Genomic DNA, 16,187 nt, shown 5'->3' on the forward strand with positions numbered 1-16,187 from the left:
TAACCACGCTTGTGGCCGCTGCACACTGTGACATGTTCACACCTCTGCGAAGATAAATGATCTCATTTCTTGTGCAAAGCTGACTGGTCCCTAAAAATAAAAAATGGCATCAAGAGTTCACCTACAGAGATATTAACATCAGGCCAAGGTTAGTTTAATCAACATCAGTCATTATAACACATCCACGAAGCATAAGACCATTACATCTAATCATATCATATACTCACTAACATTTCATTGTGTTCATTTGTATGTGTTGTGTTGCTGTATGATTATACAGTGTAGGCCCGTACATCCTGTATGTGAGTGCTTCATGCTCTTTTGTTGTAAACTATTACATCACCCCAATTGTTTTGGCTCCTTGGAGCGATAAGAAGGCAACAACACGTTCTGACCTGGTCAATGCCACTGCAGTTGTTTGAGCTATGTGTGAAAGGGAAGCAAGAACAGAGTCAGACAGACACAGCTGATAAAAAACTCTGCTCTCACATTTCTAAGAAATTTCACTTCTCTTTTCTCTCTGCTTCATTTTAATTAATACAAAGTAGGAAGTTTGATCAGAAACAGAGTGACAGTGTCGGTGCTGGATGTGAAGATGGGTCACACTCTGCTCGGTGTGCTCGGGTTACTCTGTGAGTACATCTGACTTTCTATGTGATGTTCAGCATTTATATCAGTGTAGTAGTTGTGTAGACAGGACCTTTGTTGCTGATTTGGCTTGGTTCAGATTGGAGGATTATGTTGAGTATATTACTCAACTAGTTACTTACGCACTAGTTTTTGCATACATACCTGGACGATGCATGTACAGTATATGATCTTAGGTATTATGTATATAGCTGTGGAGTTACATTTATTGCTTATTTACCAGGCCTTTATGTATTGAAGAGTTTTTAAATGTGTTTCCCACCTCTGTAGCTCTGTAGCAGGATATCATCACAGAAATGTGTGATACTGTTGATTGATAAACAATAGTTGCCACTGATGAAACTCCAGCTGGATTTTGTGGTCTAATGAAGTTTTAATCTTTATTTTAGTGCTGAATACACTCCTGTACGGACATGCTGAAGGTGACTAGTTATCTTTTCTATATTTACTGATCATGTTTGTCCTATACGTCACCTACTGTATCACTCATGATCACTTGTTTTTGCAGCTGTATTTTTCCATCTATGTTTCATTTTACTCAGTGCACATTATGAAATGACTGGATTAGTGCTCAGTTGTTAAGGGAAGCTACTTGGAAAGCGTAGCTCTGCATGATACCACTGACTTCACACTGGAATAAGTTTAGTGCCTGTAAAGCTACTTTAGTTTGGTTCACTGAAGCTGTGTAGAAAAAGCTGTTCAAACTGCTTTGTTAGAAAGATCAAATGAACAAATTAAATCTAAACTAAACTATAATAGAGTATTATACAAAAATGCCACTCAGGTGAGTTTTACTGCAAAAGAGTCCACTTGTTCAGAGGTTAAACATAAAGAAAAGAACAAAACAAAACAATAAACTTCATTATTCATGGGGAGTCCAGATGAGTTTTTGCCTCGACAAGCCTTCACTGCAGTCAGGATCAAAGAAAAAAGGAGAGCAGGGCTAGTACAGTAAAAGAGGAAAGAGAAGAGAAGCAATGGTAAAACAAAAGAATCATTTCATTATTATTATTATTATTATTATTATTATTATTATTATTATGGCCCAACACTGTTTATAGTTGTGTGATACAGTCACTTACAACAGTCTCTCACTCACTTTGGGCAGTGACATAGTGTGTTTGCTGCCTCATGCTGTGTTTCTTGGTATTACCTCTGGGAGCTGCAACAGTCACAAGTTGCCAAATGCTTCACAAACAGATGGCTGACAAATTATTAACCAAACTAAAATGTCTGAAATAATCAAAGTAATGGTAAACTACAAACCTCAAGAACAGTTTCAATGCTCTTTGTCATAATTGACGTATGATTCAGGACATGCATAGTAATACATTTTTCTTAATTTCCTCTTGAAAAAAGTGTTTTTCACTTGATTTCACACATACAGAAACATAAAATTCCTTCCTGAATTTCTTTTTCACTCCTACGCACACATGAACCAGCATTTTTTTTACAACTTAGAAAATGAAGCAAAAGAAGAAAAAAAATCTCATGTGCCCCTCATGGCTTCTGTATGGGGTTCCATTTGTGCCAAAAATATGTCGCCATGCGCACTGTATATGTCTACTGATCATGTGAGAAGCCATTTTTCTATGTCTATTAAATGTTGAACTGTCCTTGTGTCATTTGACTTTGTCATTACATCATGTCGTCATTTGACAAAGTGTCATTATGATGTGTGTTGTGGCGTGTCGTCTTGATGTGTCGTTGGTATGCATCGTTGGTATGCGTCGTTACTACGTGTCGTCTTGATGTGTCGTTTGACAACGTCGTTGCTACGTGTCGTTACTACGTGTCGTTACTACGTGTCGTTACTACGTATCGTAACTAAGTGTCGTTACTACGTGTCGTCTTGATGCGTCGTCTGACAACGTCGTTATGCCTGGCTACCGTGATGGCACCGGGCGCCCCTTTCCCGGCTTACCCTTCGTGGTCGGCGGAGGGAACCTCCCAGCAGAGCTGTACCACTTCAGTATTGTCCCCTATCACTAATTTATTTTTCATGCATCATAGCCTACTAACAAGAACAATCTGAATAAAAGTCAAAATAGGACAGCTCAATGTTTAAAAGACATAGACAAATGTCTTCTCACATGTTCAGTAGACATAGACAGTGCACATGGCGACATATTTTTGGCACAAATGGAACCCCATACTTCTGTACATTTTTGTTTCCTTACTGTGAATTCTTGAACATGAACAGGTCCAAACAAGGCTGTTGTGACTCTGCAGCCAAACTGGTCTGAAATATACGGAGGAGAGACGATCACTCTCAGATGTGAGATCAAAGATGGAGGAGACACTGAGTGGGCTTATGAATGGAGAACAACCAGCTCAGAAAAACCTTCAAATCAGCATGAACACAGTATTACATCTGTTTCTGCATCCCACCGTGGAGACTACTGGTGTAAGGGCAGAAAGAAACATACGTATTCTTCAACAGGTTGGAGTGATCCCATCAAACTGACAGTATTACACAGTAAGCCACATCACATTTCTTTCAAAGTGAAGATTACACAGCTCATTAAAAGGCTGTTTTTGTTCATATATATTTTTAAAGTAAATCTTCAGTATGTACTGATTGTGCAGGATGTATTTCATTTCAAAAAATCATTTTCCAACAGGACCCCGGCCTGTCCTCACTGTGTCTCCATCATGGCTGAGTGCTGGAGCCTCAGTAACTCTGAACTGCAGTGTTGAAGATCCATCTACAGGATGGAGGTTCGACTGGTATAAGACTGTTCCTGATATATCAAACAACTACTACAGTTATGAGCTGCTACCTGGCAGCAGCAGTGGGACTGAACAGGATGCCTACATTGTTCATGGACAGACACACACAGCACGATATATGTGCACAGCTGGAAGAGGAGATCCAGTTTCTTACTCTTACTTCAGTAACCCTATGTTTGTCTGGTCTGCAGGTCAGTGTGTTTCTATCTCTTAAAAAACAGATGTTATATCAGCTCTGTTCATCTTTTTTCTAAATGATGATAAACATGCAGTATCTTGAATAAGAGAAACATTAATTTACTGTGGTCTTATGATCGTGTCTCTCTTGCTAGCGTCAAGCTAAACTTCATGTTTTCCACCTTACTGGGTGGAATTGACTTGTTTCCTTCTGTCCTCACTCTTTAACATAAAAAGAGAGATATGATATCTCGGCTAAAACTTTACTCTCATTTGCAAAAAGTACTTTTACTCTGGATTCTTAAGCTCTTCTTCTGCTGACAGCAGCTGTAATCACTTGGCTGTCTATCATTTTAAAATGTACTCAACATGGTAGCAAGAGGTGAAAGTAGAAATCATAATTTTACCAAAATACTGAACTTTGTTGCAATAAAAACAAAGCTAAAGACTATTTGAATTGAGGCATTTTATATCTAAAGATCTCTGTGCTCTGTTTGACCTCTTATCACATGTTGTTTCTCAGATATTCACTCATCAGCGTCTCTCACAGTGAGTCCTGACAGAGCTCAGCACTTCACCTCTGACTCTGTCTCACTGAGCTGTGAGGGAAACTCTAAGTGGAGAGTGAGGAGGTTAACTAAGAACGGATACCTGTCAGACTGCTCCACCTGGGGGACAATGACTGGATCTACATGCAAACTAAAGATTAACTGGCGCAGTGCTGCAGTGTACTGGTGTGAGTCTGGATCAGAAGAGTCCAGCAACGCAGTCAACATCACTATACAGGGTATGATTTCATTACATTTAGTTTTTCTTGTACGTATTATTTCAAACATCCCGTTGTGTGTTGAGGAGTACAGGACACTGACATGTTAAGAGTTTTGCCCAACACTCTGCTTCAAGATCTCTCCAGTAATTAATGGTTTTCAATTAATAAACATAGTAAAGTATTTAATCACACTGTGATTTTAACCATGTATAAATATAGAATATAAATTTGTGGCTGATCTTTTCTTCAGTTTTTAGGTCCATGATCACCATTTAAAGTCCAGTGTGAAGGATTTAGTGATATTTAGCTTTGAGGTTGCAGATTCAGCCAACTGAAAGGGTTCTTGAACAGTAAGACACACAAGGTGTATGAAGATGAAAAGTCAGATTTTATCATCACTGTTAAATCAATGAGAAAAGTCAAAGAAAAAAACCCAGTATGTGTCTTTTCTCTTCTCTCTACCAGCTGATCTCTGACTGAAACCTGGTATTCTTCGACTGTTTAACAGATGGAGATATGATCCTGCTGAGTCCTGCCCGTCCTGTGACTGAGGGAGAGTCTGTTAGTCTGAGCTGCAAATTAAGAAGACAAACATTTGACTCCATTGTGTTTTTCTATCACAATGAGAAACTGATTCAAAATGACACCAGATGGGAGTTAAATATCTCTGCAGTGTCAAAGTCAGATGAAGGTTTCTACAAGTGTCAACACTCAGGACGAGAGTCAGCACAGAGCTGGATGTCAGTTCAGGGTGAGTAGGATTAAAACAATTATTCCATTTTCTTTTATATGTGAACTGTGTTTCTGCCTGAGAAAGAAACTTCGATTTTTTTGTGTGTGATTGTGGGATTTTTGTGCACTTTGTAAATTCAGTCTTAGAAACATACTGTTTAAGTTTATTAACAGTTGTTATTTGTTAGTTATTCCAGCAGTGTCCAGGTCCGAAAGCTCTTCATTTCCTGTACTGTTGATTGTTGGGCTGGTTTGTGGACTTTTTATTCTTCTTCTGCTCCTGTTGTATCGCTACAGACCTTCAAAGGGTGAGACCTTCTTCTTCTATTATTAGATGTTTGGTGTTCAAGTTGAAATGAAATACAGACATTTTCTGGTCTGATGAGATAGAACAGCAGTACAACAACTTACAATACAAAACCATGTAACAACAAATCTTCATCTGTTTTACAGATACATGCTTCAATAGGTTGGTGCAAAACTGTTTTCTCACGTTTTGAACATAACAGCAAGACATTCAATGTTCCTCTTTATTAAATGTTTTGTATTTGATTCCTGTTTTAGGCCAATCCAGTCTGAGAGCTCCAACACAGATCAGAATGAGGCTCAGTGCAATGAATACTCCTCTCCTCCACATGGTAAACATTGACAATAATCTTATATACATAACATTATTGTCAATGTTTACATAAGCCATCTTTTTTAGTATCACAGAATTAAAGAGAAAAAAGATGACTGACTGTGGCTTGTTTTCTCTGCTCTGTAGATGATGTCTGTCTGTATGAATTAGTCAAACGCTCTGAAGACACTGAAGATGGTACAGTTTATACTTTTTATTAACACACATCGCAGAAACACACAAAGATTTATGGTTGACAGCACTGAGATCACTTTCATTACTTCAGATGAGTCAGGATCATTGACTGTATATAAAGATGGACGACATGACAGCTCCCCAAAAGTGAAGCCAAAACATCCCTAACTGCTGGTTAGCATTTAGCTTAAAGCATTGCTTTACCTCCAGCCTGAGAGGTGTGTTAGCATCTTTGTAGACAACCTTATTTTCAGTGTGCATTGTGAAAATATCACCTTTGATGACACGTGACTATTAATGATGTAGTTACTTTGAAAATGTGTCTTTTTCATCACGTATCTACATCACTGTGTCTGCAGCACATGTGTCATCATTGCTGTCTAGATGTGCCATATGTTCTCCTCTGGATCATGTACTGTTTCTAAATTTATTGAGGTTCTGCAGTGAACGTTAGAAATGCAACCACTGCATGATTTAAGAAAACTGATTGCAAGTGATCGATATAAAATCCTGTAACTAAATATGTACATTTCAGTTGCAGGTGGATCCCAGGACGTCACATATTCTTCAGTTGAATATAAATATGTTGGGAAGAAGGGTGAGTACTCTAAATAAAGCAATAAATAGAAATATCTTTAGTGTAAAAAGTATTGATTTATTATTTTTGTCTGTATGGATTCATGTGATTGTCTTCACAGGGAAGCAACATACACCAGAGGAGACATCAATCTACTCTGATGTGAGGACAGGAGCTGCAGGTACAGTCAGTCACAACAGTCATGTTCAAAGTCTGGTTTGAAATGTTGCATTTCATTTTACTGGAGGTCATTGTTTGTCGTTATTTGTTGTTAGTCTTGGTTATCCCTTGGGTAAGTATTAAAAACTACCTTATCTAAGTTTGACTTTTTCATAGACAGAATGTGATTGTTAATTTTTGTTTTTTGTAATTTGTTTAAGATATATAAACAACAACAACAAAATCAACAAAAGACACAGCAGCTGAGGTGTTGGTGTTGTGATGACAACTAATGTGGAATTATTTAGATTTTCATTTAAACATCAGATGCTGCTGTATTGTCATAAAATAAACACAAAATGTAGTCCATCTATTCATCCATCCAGCCATACAGGGCTGTAGTGTATACGTCTGTGGAGCAAACAAACCCTAACATCTGCCCTCTGTTTCAGACGACAATCTGTTGTATGGCCAAGTCGTCAGGAACAATAAAGGCAAAGGCAAGAAGAAGAAAGGTCAGTAAAGTCTGCATTCACCTGCAGTCGTTATCATCCAACATGTTGGTCTTGGTTCAGCTGTTTATTATTACTTATTGTTTGTATGCCTCATATTTATTTTAAGTAATGTATTGTTTATTATCTGCATTGCTTAAGAACAATTTATTTTATTTCATACATAACTCAATTCTGTAAAAATGTATACTACTCCAGTGGAGACGTTAACCCTGACAATGTCCATGTCTTATCTCCATTTATAGGAAAATCAGCTCCTGCACCAACTGATGAAACCGTTTATTCTGAAGTCAACCCGGGATCATCTCTCGGTAATAATGCTGCCGTGTAATGGCCATACTATAATGACATCTTCCACAGCTGATTACGTGGATAAAAGCCAGAATAACATGTCAGAAAGCATCTTCATATCTTGAGTAACCCAATACCTTTGTTTTTTGTGGTCTTCTCCCAGGTCTGTGAGGAGAGAGGAGAGGAGGAAGTGGAAACTGGTTGACAGCATTTCATTCGACTGCTATAGAAATATGAGACCTGCTCAGTATTCTGTACAGTTCATTTGTTGGCAGATTATGTAAAAAGCAAAATCCCTATTTCATTTATGCACTCGTTACTTTTCATTTTTACAGTTATGTTGTCACCTTTTGTTTTTGTCAGAAACATTGAATGCAAGTTTGATACAATATATTTGAGCTTGTGTAGCAGGGCACCAGCTTTAAAGGCAGCATCTTTGTTAAGTGTTAGATCCATGATAGACGTCAACACTTGCTTTTGATAGAAGAATGAATCTGCTATCAAACAACATCTCCTGTTGCATGTACAGTATGTTTGTTTTTTCTCTTTCATTTTTAAGTTAACTGAGAGGTATTGTGTGTATTTTTTCACCTCAAAGTATCTTATTTTTTATCGTATTTTAAAATCTTTTGAATATTTTATACAACAATAAACGTTTTTTTTCCAGCAGTAAGTTGTCAATTGTGTTTTTATTTCCTTTATATTTGACTTCAGTGGCAATGTGCTTTGTTTATATGTGGCGGACCCTGCCACCTTTCTAGCTTCAAACAGTGTTCTGGGACCTTCTCTTCCTCTGAGAACAGCTTGTTTATTCAGTTATGGAAAAAATAAATATTTCTGAGTTTGTATTATTATTACCTCATTAATATTGTAAATATTAAAATTCAGAGTTTGAATTTCTTCTCCAAAACTACATAGTGCCCCTTTAATGCTGCAGCAACATACTGCTATATCAAATTAATCTGATGGACTTTTTACTGTAAAATCACAGTTCAGCACAGTGATTTGTGTTTTAAAAAGCTGTGTTTTCTTTTAAATGAAGGCTGGTGTGTATCTCTTTAAGACTCAAAGTTGAACGTGAAAGTATTTATTCAGCTCGATTTACTTGTTACTTGAACTCACTCACTGACTTGTGTAACTTGCAGGAGGGGAAGAGCCCAGCACAAGCTCACAGATCTATGCAGATTTAAAATGGGGTCATTTTTATTGCATTCAGGAGAACAATCCACAGAAGTGTCACACACAGAAGTGGCTGCAGAGGTCGAGTCTGCAGAGAGGGTCATGAAGGTCAAAGTTCATGAATGGAGGACGGAGAGGACCATCGTCCTGTGTGTCACTGAGGAGCAGTTAAAGAGGATCACAGTGCTGCAGCTGAAGAAGAAGATACAGTCTGTCTTCGGGATCCAAGATGGAATCACAACTGTATAAATCACAGTCAGCATTAAGTTAAGTTGTCTATTAAGCTCAAATTATGTGTTAGTAGGTGAGATTTGCCAATGGTTTAGGGGGGCAAATAAAAATGCCCTGTTAAAAATCATGAATGATGTCTTTGTGAGTTATTTGTGACTGTCTGGTTTTGATTTCCTTTGTGTGTGTTTGTGTTCCTGTGTCTGCATGTTGTAGTGTCTACGCTGTCGATTGGTTTCTGGCAGCTGTGGGACGACGAGCTGCTGACTGACTGTGGAATCAAAGATGGATCAACCATTGAATTGAACGGAGCTGTATATGAATGTGGTCGTGTAAGTAGTGGAATGGTGACAGGGACGGCAGAAACCAGAGCATGGACTGTGTGGCTATAATGTTAACAGGAAGTGATGTCAGCAGTAAGGCAGCACCACATCCTTAACCAGCAGCAGTCGAAGATCTCCACCAGGATCAATGCTGAGGACTTCAGACACCAAAACAAGTCACACAGGTGGACAGATCAGTGTTTTCAACATCACATTAACAGTCTAACTGGGACAATGACTGGAGTAAATCAGGTCCACTGAGTCTTAAAGAAGGCTGATGTTATCCTGCTCTGTCCTCACCATGAGTTATTATCATCTGGGGACACAAAGACACATTTTGACTCGTCGTCACGTTTCAGATTCATCTGTTGTACAAAGCTGTCCACTTCTTGACTCTTTTACTCAGAACTAATGGACTCATCAGACTCAAAAAGATCTAATTGATTTGAGATGTTACTCCATGAGATCCTAAAAAAGTAGTTGTTTGGTGCTATTTAAATATTGTAAATTGTGGTATTTTTTCTTACATTGATATAAACCACTTCTCCAGTCTTACTCGTCATCAGTGTCGTCATTGCTCAGTGTTATTTTGGGATTGACCTACAGAGGGTGCTACAGCTCCTCCTGATCCTCTGCAAGACTGATTCTGTGTCAAGTTTTATTATGTGAGAGTTCATACAGATACAAACATGTTCACACTTCACTGGCAGGATTGAACGTTTTTCACATGACTATATGTATATTTGATATCTTTATGTGAATAAATGTTACTATTGGGCTGTTGTTTAACTCCCATTAATGCACAGATGATGTATTCAATACAATAGTTCATTATTCAGAACATCCTGTACAAACCATATGAGCGATATGCTGCAGTAATCCAATGGACTTTTGGCTGCAGTTCAACACTAATTCAACATGTTTACTTTTGCTACTTCAAGTGCTTTCAGCTGATGATACTTCTGTGCTTTTATTGTATTATTCAGATCAAACTTGAATGCAGCACTCATCACTCACCCATTAACTTCAGACTCATAAATTAGAGCTCCACATTCCTTTTAAGAAGATTTGACGTTAATAAATGCATTATTGTATATACAGTATACAGGAAATTTGACATGAGGACTTAGAAGTTTTTATGTTACTACCTGTTACCCTAAGCCATGTAATGACATATAGAAAATTGTACTTGTAATTTGTATTTATTATTATTATTATTATTATTATTATTATTAATTATAATAATAATAATAATAATAATAATAATAATAATAATGGATTACAAATTAAATGGAAAAGTATGGGCTACAAATTATGAGGTAAAAGCTAAAACAGATTTTAAAGTAAAAAGGTTGGTGTATATTTCTTAAAATGTAAGATTGAAAGTAAAAGTATTTTCAGCTTTGTTTACTGGTCAGTTGAACACAGCCGCACCCTGTCTTATCATCTGCACCGAGTGAAGAGAGCAGCAGAGGCTACAGACACCACAGAAATGACTGTGACAGTTTATGTGACATTGTTTGGTGGGGAGACTTTGACCTTCATCTTTACTGAGGAAGAGTTTAAAAGCACCACCGTGCTGCAGCTGAAGACAAAGATGAGAGAAAAAAATGGAACACCAGGTAAAGTCACTTTGGGTTACGACATGGTCACGATTGAAATAGAAAGACATTTTTAAGAATTATAAATGATATATTTTGGATTTATTTTGAGAAATGTTCTCAGTGCCTGTTTTTGACTTCCTTGTGTGTGCTTGTTGTAGAAGATCAACAGCGACTGAACTTCAAAGGCAGGCAGCTAGAAGACGAGAAGCTGCTGTCTGATTATGAAGTCGGATCAACCAGTGATTTAAAGATAGGTTGTGTTAGAGTTAGAACAGAAACTTATGTTTTATTTAGAGAAACTCTACGTTATGGTACTGCTGATAGACCAAAAACTCGAAGTATGGAGCGCTTGGATCTAATGTTGACAGGAAGTGATGTCAGCAGTGAGTCAGCACCACATCCTCAACAGGCAGCAACCGAAGATCTCCACCAGGATTAATGTTGAGGACTTCAGACACCAAAACAAGTCACACAGGTGGACAGATCAGTGTTTTCAACATCACATTAACAGTCCAACTAGTACAACGACTGGAGTAAATCAGGTCCACTGAGTCTTAAAGAAGGCTGATGTTATCCTGCTCTGTCCTCACCGTGAGTTATTATCATCTGGGGCACACAAAGACACATTTTGACTCGTCGTCACATTTCAGATTCATCTGTTGTACAAAGCTGTCCACAACGCCTTTAATCCACGCAGAGGAAGCGAGCTGGATTAAAGAAGACACGCACTACAAGTGAGCCTTAATTAGTGTCTGGGCAGATACATGAAGTTAGCGTGTATTGTATCCTTTTCAGTTTCCTTGTTTGTGAGTTTGTGGATCGCCTCGTGCAGGCTTGAACACTCTGTGACGTCATCTTCCAAGAGATCGCGACTGCCATCTTGGCTCTCTATCCTTGTCTCTCTGACATACACACACACACCCCGCATGCTTGTTTGTTATTTATTGCATGAGTTTGTCTTAGTGTTTTAGTTTCATAGTTTAGCTGCTGTAGTTGAATGATGGATTTTTGTTGATTGAAGTATTATTTATTGAATCAATTTGCTAACAATAATAAAGTCTATTGTATTGTACATAGCAGGTTTCTGTGGTTATCTTGTGCTTATGTTTTGTGGTAATTACCGGTTGTGATGGTCAGTGCTCGGATTAATTTCCTTCACTGTTCCTTTAAAGTGAACCCTTCTTTTGAGACTGTTCTTGGTCTGGTTATTATTCCCTGACTCCAGGGTGGTGACCGATTTGAATGTTTTGATTATTAATTTTTATTAATTTAATTGTAATAATTACTATCAATAATTATTCATTTCTAATAATTACACCTGCCCTACTATCAATTCCAACATATCTGTTCCTTATTGGGAAACATTTAAATGACACACAGCGCTGCACTGCATCTACACAAGTCACGCACGTGTTTTATATAGCCTACCTTTGGGTACTTTATTCTATAGCACAGCATTGTAATTCATTGGGATAAGATGTTAAAATCCAGTGTTTGTTTTTTCTTTTACTGTTGTATCAACTGATGTTTGACCAGCTGACGTGGCTGTAAGCTATTGTAGTAACCTTAAAACATGTTGTCTGTCTACCAGTTTCATGATGGATGATTTACACTTTGAGGATCCATTTGTGACAAAAACCATGTGAATAACAGTAAATTGTTTTAGGCGGTCACCTCAGCCTCTCTTTGTGTTATGTCTGTTGAGCCAGTAAATGACCATGGACTGCCATCTCGTGGCCAGTCTTGGTGAGGGTAGCAAGGCATAAAAGGGAGGAGACTATGAGCCCTGTAAGCTCCACCTGTGCCTATCCTCACCTGTGCGCATCTCCATCACCTTCTCCCTTGTCTCCGCTGGGTTGGCACGGCGTCTCTGCTGCCAGGTCTCTCCTTGTTTGGCTTATTTGTGGTTCTCTGAGTAAGTTTGCTTTTGAACCATGTAATGTAATCATGTACCACCAGGGTTGGGAGGGTTACTTTAAAATCCGAAAATGCAGTCACTTAATCCAAGTGTCACAATATTTAAGTGTTAAAACCATCTGAATACTAAACATGCAAAGAAAGAGAGAAAACAAACAAATGTCAAGAAGATTACTTTTATTTATTGTGATACAGATGTGTGTACTGATGTGTATTCAGTTTCCCTCGAGACCAAAGTGATGTTGTGTGAGACTCGGTGTGAGACTACTTTTCCAGTCTTAACAAGAACCTCTCTCGACTTTTTTACTTGTATTTGCAGGAAACCAAAACTGTATGGCAAACATGTTACATGCACATGGAGTTCTGTCTAACAGAGAAAACTTGTCTTTTAAAATGAAGTGTATCCTCTCTAAATGTCGGGTATTTTTAGGTTGACAAGCCCCTTTTTAACAGTTGGCGACCGTTTTCTTCCAGTATGTGTGTTTTAAATAAGAAAAGAGTCACTGAGCAGTACTGAAGATAGTCACATTGTTAATATAACTCTACATTACAGCACCCTAATGTTAGAAGATTGTCAGTGAACATGATTTGAGAAATGCACGGCTTGATTTGTCCGTTCAGATGGAAATAGAAATCTTTGAGTCACCAGCTTTAATTAGTGGAATTAAATAACAGTAGCATGTATAATCCTATAGAGTTATGTGCAAATCAGCAGGAGGAATTGCTGCTTGTTAACGTGAAGATGTTTCATTAGCCCTGACAAACTGCCGACACACTGACACTATTTGTGGAATCATCTCACTGTTGGACCCCTCTGCTCTGTTCAGCATAGCTGGACGCCTGCAGTCACGACATCCTCGCCACTCGGAAAATGTTACTAAAAGTCAAGTCGTGTCATGATTAAAGACTGACTAATCAGACTCACAGTCCTGTGGTGGGAAAAAGGTCAGAGGTTCTCAACCTGAGGATGCTCTTAGGGGAAGATGTGAGGCTGAATTCAAGTTTAATGAACTGGATCATTGTGGGAATTATAAATGAACAACAACAAAATGGAATGAGACGGAAAAACAGAAAGTGCATTTTTGATGCATTTTATTTCCCTATTTTTTCAATGCTAGCTCATGTAAAGGTGAAAAACATGCATGCATGTCAAGTTCTTGTTCTATTATTTCAACAGAATTACATCCAACTTGACATGATTTTCTAGCTAATTTCCCAGATTTTGGGTGACAAACCCTTAAATAACGGGAGACACAGTGATTTGTTTCTGGATCCCTAGTGCCGACATTACCCACAATGCAAAGTCGGAGCTGGGAATTGCATCATACCCGAGTTGACTGTGTTCCGGTACAAGTCCGAGTATCAGGATGGACACCCAAGACCTACAAACTGGCTCTCGTGTAAAATCAGTGAAGCTCCCCTTTAACTGTCTCGTGACCCCTCAGATTGATATTGTGACCTCCTGTGTGATCCCAACCCTCAGGTTGACAACCACTGAATAAAGTTAACTGGGTAGCTCGAACCTGTGACCTTCCTCCTCTTTTGACATCATGTTTTGAGTTGCTCAAATGGCAAAATTCCCTTTTCAGACAAGATTGAAAGTGATAATGCAAACGGAAACTACAAGTTAATGTCCTCGTGTATGCTTGGACTACAAACACTTGCATCAAGTAATTTGTTTGCAGTCTGACATTTAAATGTTCTTCATGTTAAGTTTCCTCTGACTCAAGCTGACGGTGGTGGAGTGTCGGACTGGTCAGCCGCCTCATTAACATTTGAGTCACATTGTGTCATTAGCAACGCTGCACAACATGAAAGCCCCATGTTGAGTTCAGGACACCTGCGAGGCTGGTGCAGCTAATCACGACTGACACGTGAAGTCGTATGTTGCCATTAATTCATTACACTTTATTGCTTTGCGTCTAATATTACACATTTAAAAAAGTTGAACGCTAATCATCGCAAAAAGTCAGATCTTGGAGGTTTTGCTGGTTACAGAAGCAGTTTTGTTCATGTGGCCATGGCTGATGATGACCTTATCCTGTCCAGTGATCACAACCTCCACCACACACCTCCTCTTTTTCTCACCCCTCCACCAATCATATCCTTTCTTTGGCTTGAGGATGAGGAGGATTTGAAGATGAAGAAGCCTATTTATCAGCTCGCCACGTCCTATGCAAACAGTGATAAGTGACTGTGTGATTAGTTGGTGGTTAGTGGTCGGAGCGCATCATCAGATTTTAAAAAGACAATCAGTGAGAATAAGAGTTGGATTCTTGTGTTTGCTGTTTGAGGTGGAGATGCTTCGCCCTCAGGTGCAGGTACTTCTTGTGGCTTTGTTTTCCTCTGTGCTGCTGGTGCAGGTCAGCAGTGCTCCACGCAGAGACATGCTGACAGAAACACTGAGAGCAGACCTGGCTAATGACAAGGTGAGTTACTGATATATCTTCTATGGCACAGATTTTAAATGGCTGAAATGAGGGAACATTACATTTTCAAGTGGTGTCTCCTTTACTGTCCTCCTTTAGGATCTTGCTCACTTGCTCCTGCTGAAATTTGTGTCTGAACTTATGAGAGGAGACGAGATGCTCCCCGAGCTGCAGGACGAGGAGATGGGAGTCAGGGAGGAGGTGATGCGGCGACATCTTCCAGTCCCCCAAAGAGAGCGCAAGGCAGGCTGCCGCAACTTCTTCTGGAAAACGTTCACCTCGTGCTAACACAAGACAAGAGCTGTTCAAGATGGATTATTTTTGTTTTTACCTGTACTTTTGAATAAAGTCATCCACTATTGCTCAGTTTGTTTTAACTGGATCATTTACTGAAGGTGACAAATATGCAGTTGTTTTGGAAATTGTAAACAGTGATAAGGATGTATGTTTTGAGATTGGCAGGGATGTACACATTTTGTAAATAAATGTTTGGTGGGTGATATCCTGATTTCTCTCTTTTCGTGTGTCTTAAATTGGTTTTCCACTTATAGGAGAAAGATTTAACCAAGAATCATCAACATTGAAGCATCATTAAATCCTACATTTCCCATAATGCAACACAGTTGACTCTTCCTGCCCAATGAACACCAACATCTTCTAGACCTCACACCTGAAGTTGTAACACAGACTTTTTGCTATATATGAGTAGCCTTAAAACCCAAGCTGAAATAGTCCTGATGACATCACTATGATGTTATCAGTGTGTTATGTTAAAGCTCTCATTGATTCTTAGCCTGTTGGAGAAGCTACCATCGATGTTAGCCTGTTAGCTTTAAAAGTGTCTTTTCTTGACCATTACAGCAAGTTAGCTAGCCAGCGAGAGTGAGACAGCCAAGTGAGACAGCCGTTGTCATGGATACGGTCAGTCTAATGTTCATTTTAGTTATATGTAATCTGAACTTGATGTGTAAAATATGTGGAGTACCCCTTTAAGTTCTCAACATGCAATGTTTGTGTAAAAATTGACAAAAACAGTTTGGACTTGACATTTTAATAATTATGTTACTACAACCTGTATTTGGAGAAAATGCACTC

The 16,187-nt window shown here is 38.6% G+C and overlaps 2 protein-coding genes and 1 long non-coding RNA gene across 3 annotated transcripts; all 3 read left to right on the forward strand.

The window, feature by feature from the left end:
* Positions 1–2,526: 2,526 nt before the first annotated feature.
* Positions 2,527–5,708, forward strand: LOC311251264 (high affinity immunoglobulin gamma Fc receptor I-like; the record flags this gene model as incomplete). The annotated part of the gene is made up of 7 exons (XM_084343641.1): positions 2,527–2,620; positions 2,852–3,091; positions 4,082–4,345; positions 4,836–5,078; positions 5,248–5,367; positions 5,513–5,528; positions 5,624–5,708. 7 exons carry the CDS (start codon positions 2,527–2,529, stop codon positions 5,706–5,708), a joined length of 1,062 nt encoding a protein of 353 aa, XP_084199767.1.
* Positions 5,709–6,544: 836 nt separating this feature from the next.
* LOC311251618 lies at positions 6,545–7,861 on the forward strand. Its single transcript, XR_014621438.1, has 4 exons — positions 6,545–6,631; positions 7,062–7,124; positions 7,367–7,432; positions 7,576–7,861. It is a non-coding gene; the product is annotated as an uncharacterized lncRNA (long non-coding RNA).
* A 7,029-nt stretch (positions 7,862–14,890) lies between these two features.
* sst5 (somatostatin 5) lies at positions 14,891–15,540 on the forward strand. The gene is made up of 2 exons (XM_084344402.1): positions 14,891–15,092; positions 15,192–15,540. The coding sequence occupies exons 1-2, from the start codon at positions 14,964–14,966 to the stop codon at positions 15,378–15,380; spliced, it is 318 nt and encodes a 105-aa protein (XP_084200528.1). The 5' UTR covers positions 14,891–14,963; the 3' UTR covers positions 15,381–15,540.
* Positions 15,541–16,187: the final 647 nt, after the last annotated feature.

This window comes from Pagrus pagrus (assembly GCF_965226575.1).
Source record: "Pagrus pagrus genome assembly, chromosome: 22".
In the NCBI taxonomy this organism is placed as follows: Eukaryota; Metazoa; Chordata; class Actinopteri; order Spariformes; family Sparidae; genus Pagrus; species Pagrus pagrus.

Excerpts from the sequence above, each read along its gene's own strand:
- sst5 (XM_084344402.1), top strand. The coding sequence starts at position 14,964 with ATGCTTCGCCCTCAGGTGCAGGTACTTCTTGTGGCTTTGTTTTCCTCT. Across the intron at positions 15,093-15,191 it reads CAGACCTGGCTAATGACAAG|GATCTTGCTCACTTGCTCCT; the intron begins GTGAGTTACTGA and ends GTCCTCCTTTAG.